Here is a 6,958-nt window from a genome sequence, read left to right as displayed (position 1 = left end):
GTGTTTAAATAATGCTTTCACTTACAAGTATTTTGGAAACCACGCAGGGTTCCTTGGTTGCTGTAATGGATTCTCCCAAGTGCATTTTCAGAATCTAGTAGAGTGGTCTTAAGAAATGGTAATTATTCAAACGAACTCTATGTGTGATCTTTCTGAAGACTGCTTCAAACTAAAACAATTTTGCTTTTAATGAAGTCTCTAATTTACAAATTAAAGATCAACAAAAAGGAGGGAAAGTTCAACAGGAGGGTGGCTGAACTAAAAAAAGGCCCAGACCTTAAATTTAACAACTCTCTGCTCTAGTTTTTACCAGCTCACTGAGTAGGTTACCATATGTTCAAAAATCTGCCAAACAGGCTAAAAGCCAGCTTAATTAAAACAAATTATTTATTGCAAGTTCCATTCGTTTAAAGTCTTTCAGAAGTTATTACAGACGTGAATACTGAAATCGGAGACCAGCGTTCATAGCTGTCGCACTTATAACAAAGTTAATATCTACAGGACCTGGATTTAAAAGATTCGAGGTGTCTCTGTCACTCGGAATCCATGAGGAACGTCTCAGAGTCCAGATCCAGGTCAGACACGAGGGCACTCACGAAGTCGTCGATGGAAGGGCACTTCTGAAGCATACCTGCGAACAAAGGAGCCGTCAGTCAGCACGTCACCCCCAGACACGGGGGAGGGGCAGGGACGTGCATTCACGTCCACACGCCAGGGCCCATCGGGCTTTCCGAAGCAAGAGCTCGGCTCTACACCCCAACTGTGAGAACCTTACAAAAAGTCATGGGCAGGGCGTCGGCTCTGAAGCTATTTATAATTTCGATGCATTCTGCTATCTAACCAAAATTTACGTAGAGATTTAGGCCCAACTGTTTTGTAAGGGTTTTTATTTTGCAGATATTACTTGACACTTGGAGTGATGGTAGAAGAGTCGACTTTGTAGTTACCTTTGACTGAGTTGATTCGAAATCTAATATGTTTAATTACCATGTTTTATCAAGTCCTATATACTTTAAAAGCAATCAAGTGTTAGTTCTTTTGCAGAAATCTCATATCGGAGTCTAGTGAATGGCTTTCCTCCAATTTTCCCATCCTGGAGAACTCCTAGCTTCGCAACTTACTAAATGTGTAATGTGGAAGTCACTTAAAAGCCCCAGTACTCAAATTTTCCCATCTAATATACAAGGTTGCTATAGAGATAAAACGAGATGCAGTGGAAAGCAGTGAGGTGCCATGTTGAACATGTATTAGTGAGTTAATAAAAAGCTGAATGGATCTCCATTCTTCACTCCACAGACAAAGATTCAGGCACTTGGCCCTGCTGCGTTGACCTCTGTTCTTGGCGGGTAATGCTGACTTGAGGATTGAGCAGGGCTCTATACACTGGGGGATGGATCCTGTAAGACTAATTCCAACACCGAGACATTAAAAGATCGCTGGAGTCCTCTAGTATCCTGTAAACCTTCAATGTAATTCAGTCAACATGGCTGGAGTATGTGCTGTGTCAGGCGAGGTCATGCTCAGTCAGACGAACAGGCGAAGTCACAATATGAGAGCGAGAAGGGCACAATCGCAAAAGTGGCCTGTGTGGAACTGGATGTCCAGATGAAGGAAAACTAACCTGGACCTCTGCCATGTACAAAAAAATCTGAATGGGCACAAACCTAATTATAAAAGCTAATGTTATGAAGTGTCTAGAAGGAAATGTGGATTATCTTTGTGACTTTTAGGTAGGCAAAGTAAAAAAAAAAAAAAAAAAAAAAAAAAAAAAAAAAAACAGAAAAACAGAAAGTAAAAAAAACTACAAAAAATTGATATATTTTACCAGAATAAAAAACCTCTAGTCTTTAAAAGAAACCATTAAGAAAATGAATAGGTAATGACAGAATGGAAGAAAATACTCAACGCACTATGCATGAGACTGGTATCCAGAATATATAAAGGACTCTTTCAACTCACCATGAAAATATTTATGTAAGTTAAAACTGGACAAAAGATTTGAGCGGACCTTTCGTAAAAGAAGACGACCGAATAAACGCACACGACTAACAGGCGCCGAGGAGACAAAATATCTTTGTCATCCAGGATGAGAAAACTGAAACCTCACTAGGACACCAGGACATACCCACCGGAACAGCTAAGATGACAGAGACCGACACGACACGCAGGCAAGGCGGCGGGCAGCCTGAATTGTCAGATGTCAGCGCTGACAGGGTGAAATGGCTCAACAACTGCTTTGAAGAAACGTCTTGCAGTTTCTTACAAAACTAGCCACATACCTACCCCACAAACCAGCAATTTTCTCCTGGATATTTACCGAAAGGAAGTGAAAGCCTGCCAACGATGGAAAGGTCACCGCATCCCCAAACGGGAACAACACGCGTTTCCACCACCGAGAAATGGATGAACACACGTGGTGTACTCATAAAATGCCACGCGGCGACGGAAGGGAACAGCTCCTGAAACAGGCAGCAACACGGAAGGCCCTCAGAACGGTGCGCCAAATGCGAGACGCCTGACGCTGCCTGATTTTGTTTACGTGACATTCAAAAGACCACGACGGTGGTGGCTCTCGAGAGCGGAGACGGCCGTCGGCGGGGAAGACGCACAAGGAAACCTGGCGGGACAGTGACTCGTGTCATAGAGACATGTGCACGAGCCGAAACACGCCGCACGGCTCATTAGAGAGCTGCATTTTCACTGAATGTCAATTTTCCCTACAAAAAGCAAACAAACGTTGAACTCCAGTTAACGCTATGCATGCAATGCATGCAGGAGTCTGGGTGTAGAATGTACCGATGTCTGTAACTCGCTTAGAAAAGAATGTATCACACGTGATATACGCGACAGACCGACAGGTGGGCGAGAGGATGTGGCTGGATACGCAACAGCAACACAGCGGAACGTCAGCTGTGGAATCTAAGGATGTGAGTGCTGACTGTACTCCTCACTGGACTTTTTTGAGCGTTTGAAAATTTCCAACGTAAAAATGTCGAGACAGAAGTAAACCGTGGGCGTTAAGAGCCGGGAAGCAGAGCTGGTGGGAGCACAGGGGGTGGAGGGCGGGTTCCGACGGAGACTCGGGGGGTGTTGCGAGAGCTGGGGTCTGAGCAGGAACTTGAAAGACGGGCAAGACTTAGGTTCGAATCGGGGCCTTTCGTGGGGAGGATGTAAGGCGGGCAGGACGGTGGGGGGAGCGGAATGCACGCTGACCGCTCAGTGGCTCCGTGGGCAGAGCAGGGGTGGACGCGGCTCTGGGAGACGTGATGCGGGGGCCGAGGCTCAGGACCAGAGTGACCGGGGGCCGGCGACGGTGCAGGAGGAAAGCCCACAGCCTGTCACGTTTACGTGCTGGGCGGGGTCAGGGGCGCCCAAGGCCCGGCGTCCAGGCTTCGGTCAGCGGCGAGAACACAGAGTTCGGGGGTGGGGGGCCAGCAGTGGGCACGTGGACGTGGTCATTCCCGCCAGCGGAAGAGACCCTGCGGGCAGCAGCCCAGAGCTGCGTTGTATGGCAGACGTGAAAACAGTAGCTCCCAGTGCATTCGCGTAGACCGCTAACCGGACCTGGAGCAGTTAAGAACGATAACGTTGTAACGTTTTCAACTAACGGTCAAAATATTTTCATCCTCGTTCGAGTCCAAATTCTAACACCTCCATCTCAGGAAATCCCTGAGAAATAAGGAGCAGCCGCCGGAGGAGGATTTTGTTGCTGTGTCTTTACCTGCAAAACTAAAGTTCCAAACACAGCTTTCCTTTTACAGTGAGCCAACCTCTGTGGAGGAGAGGAGGCCTCCCCTGGGGCCCCGCGGTGCCAATGACAGAAGCGTTTGGGTCTCTGCTGACTGCCGAGGCCGCGCATTTCACATCGTATCTGCCCGACGTCGGTTACATCTCTTAGACGCAATCTGGTGAATGAATCAGGTTTCAGGCATTTCCTCTGTGCCAGGCTTAATACGGAAAACAGTTGTGGGAAAAACATTTAAACGTGGCCTTCAATCGAATGTTTAACCTATTACACCATTTTATTCCTTTCAGTACGTGAAATATTCTATGATTAAATGTCTGGTTATTCGTAATTAAATGCCGAGAGTTGTCAGGAGGTAAAACCCAGTTGTTCAGAGCTAACCTAGTCCGTTAAGCGAGGCCCTCCTGTCCCTTTGAAGTGGTTCATTTCCACTCGACAAACGGCCAGCATAAATGTGACCTGCTCCGTCCCCCTCGGCAGACAGAGCTAAGTGGCACACACACACGCGTCTCCCGTTTCCCATCTTCGATCGTTCCTGCCTCTCAGAGGCTGGTGACTGAGGAAAATATACCCTCGTGGTGTTTGTAAATAAAAGCCGGTCAGGGCTAAATGGCTTGGCAATTTTGCATGTTACGTGATTGCTCAAGACGAAGGTTCAAAAACGAGGCAATCAGGGCCCAAACGGATAAAGAATAGTTACCAGGGCAAGAACTCGCTTGGTATATTGTTATGGTATCCCTGCTGTAATTAGGGTTAAGTGTTTTACAAGTGTCAACATGAACTGACTTCTGCAGAGAATTAAAAGAAAAACATGACATTTTCAGGCAGTTCCACAAATAAGAAAAATTGAAGTTAGCTTTTATACATGTGCAGAGGCAAAAAAAAAAAAAAAAATCCCAAGAACTCTTTGATTTTTTTAAAAAAGCTGACAAAAACGTCCCCTTTGTCTTCAAGCCTTAGTCTTAAAAGGACGATGACTAGACTTGCAGCTCTGAGGAGCCCCTGGGAAGAAGTGGGAGCTTGTTTAGTCCATCGGTGGGTGGAGTTTAGAAACACATTTCACTGTGGAAACCACCTAAATTAAGGGGCGGGAGGGATGCACGGGCTGGTTTTGCCAAAAGGACTGAGAAGAATGACAACTTTGACAACTCGAAAGAGGAGAGCGTCTGTCGACAATAACGTGAGGCAGGCGAGCTCGCGCTGAGGATGCAGGTCGCGCGTGTTAGTCAGGTCTTGGCAAGGAAGGGAGGCGGCCGGGCTCCCTCTCCCTGTCCTGCTCGGAGGGACGGAGAAGAATGCATAACGAGCGGCTGAAGACTGACGATTCAATTTATTTGTCACCTCATTTTACCTGAGAGGCAAATGGGCTAATAAAAGTCGGTACAAGCCAGAACACTTTCGCCTCGACTGCTCTGTTCAAACGAGCCTGTTTCATAACCTTGAAACGCTGGGGCAATTATTCCGGGCCTGAAAATAAATGATGATATCAAAAGGATTCCAAATTGTACTCCGTGCCATTCTCTCCACTGACCGTTGACACGGAGCTGGAAATAAAGGGAGCACCAAGAAACGGTGCCGTGGGGGCCTGACCCGCGGGCGGCGGGTCCAGAAAGGGCCGCTTGAAACGACGGCCATCGACCCAAACGGCAGTGACGTGGCAGCCGCATGAGCACCAGGCCTGCCTCGTCCGATCGGCAACACGCAGCCGTGAGGAGCCCGTCTTACACGCGAGGAACTGGCGCGAGGCGCGGTCACCCGGAGGCGGCGTCTTTGCTGAACCCTGGCATCCTGGCTCCAGAGCCCGTGCTCTGCAAAGCGCCGTGACATGCTGCCTCATGGCCTGGGGTTCGGCAAAACGGCACATATTCTTAAAAGGTCCATATGTAAACACCAGCATCCTGATCCTGGATGTGACAAAAAACCAAATGTGCGGAGAAGTACCAAAAAAAAACAAAAACAAAAACAAAACAAAAAAAACCCACGGAGAAAGCCTGAGAGCCTTCCGATGCCACCCATGGCTCCACGGGCCCAGCTCCTTACTCGTCCCTCGCTGCCCTGAAGACGGAACCCACACGCCCGCTGCTCTGGGGGCGATGCGGCTTCTGCACGATGGGGCGAGCGCACCCCACGAGCAGCCCCAATGCTGCAGCTGTCTAACTGCGGGTAGGGGGAGAGGGGAGGCCGGGTGCAGCCCCTCCAGAAAGGGCAGGCGGTTGGTCCTGGTGAAAGGGCTCAGCCCAGGCAGGGCTGGGACGGGCTCGCCTGCCACACCTGCCACGCCTGCCACGCCACCTGCCATGCCGGGAGCCGCTTCCTCTCAGGGCCCGAGATGCGACGCAGGGCACTCGGCCGGCCCGGCCGCTGCGGGGTTCTTTCTTAGGCAAAATACTGGGAGCAAAACAGGGGCTGGGTTCTGCACCTGAAGGCGCTTTCTGGGTGGCCTCCAGGGATCGGCGGTAACCCTTCGCAAACAGAAGCCCTTACATGTTTCGGGGACTCCTTTTTCTATGCTTTCGCCAAGAAAGAATTCTGTCAGCCCCGGGACGACTTCGATACTTGCATAAAGCTGCAAGCTCACACCCTGTTATTTTGTAACAGGTAATATAGGATCGTTCAAGTATCGACATGCTCTTGGCACGAACTCTTTAACCTCTTGGGTGCCGCTTAGATGGACGGCTAATGCAATTATTTGAAAACGCGACTGAGAACAACTGGTTGGCAGTTCGCTTATGTAAGCCAACGAGGCAAGGAGGACGCTCGGTCTGGCTCTCTTTCCTAAGTACCCGGGCGAAATGGTCTCATAGCACTTGAGTTTGAGAATATGGAGGACTATCAGGGTAATTAAAAACATTCGAATTATTTTAAGCCTTGGAAGAGTAGAATAGCTACATCTCCTCTTGCTTAATGCCAGCCCAGGGCTCCCCGTGGAATGAAACTGGGGCTGAGTCTGAGTGACGTTTAGTGAAAGCGAAGAAGAGTGAATTGCAGTAACTGCAAAGAGAATCTTTGCAAGGCTTTTTATATCATTCATTCATTCACTCACTCATTCATTCTATCTGTACCTGTGCATCTAATGTGAATAAGGCAGCCAAGGAGATCATGTATTATTTATTAAGAAGATGCTACGTATACGAGTCACTATAAAAATGTATGCTCTCATGAGTCTAAAAGTCTAGTTCCCAGACAATGACCTGGGGTCACACGGGAACCTGC

The 6,958-nt window shown here is 48.5% G+C and overlaps 1 protein-coding gene across 4 annotated transcripts in view; it reads right to left on the bottom strand.

Moving 5' to 3' along the window:
* Window positions 1–364: 364 nt before the first annotated feature.
* LOC107520897 (mitochondrial intermediate peptidase) overlaps window positions 365–6,958 on the bottom strand; it is a 152,915-nt gene continuing 146,321 nt past the window's right edge. For all 4 annotated transcript variants that reach the window (XM_036228458.1, XM_036228459.1, XM_036228461.1 and 1 more), the window contains one exon: window positions 365–631. In XM_036228458.1, coding sequence (XP_036084351.1) covers window positions 534–631 — 98 coding nt within the window. In that variant the 3' untranslated portion in view covers window positions 365–533. The remainder of the gene's footprint in view (window positions 632–6,958) is intronic.

This window comes from Rousettus aegyptiacus, unplaced genomic scaffold (genome assembly GCF_014176215.1).
Source record: "Rousettus aegyptiacus isolate mRouAeg1 unplaced genomic scaffold, mRouAeg1.p scaffold_m13_p_11, whole genome shotgun sequence".
Lineage (NCBI taxonomy): Eukaryota > Metazoa > Chordata > Mammalia > Chiroptera > Pteropodidae > Rousettus > Rousettus aegyptiacus.
Note: the sequence above shows the minus strand (reverse complement) of the source record. Positions and strands in the feature narration are given on the sequence as shown.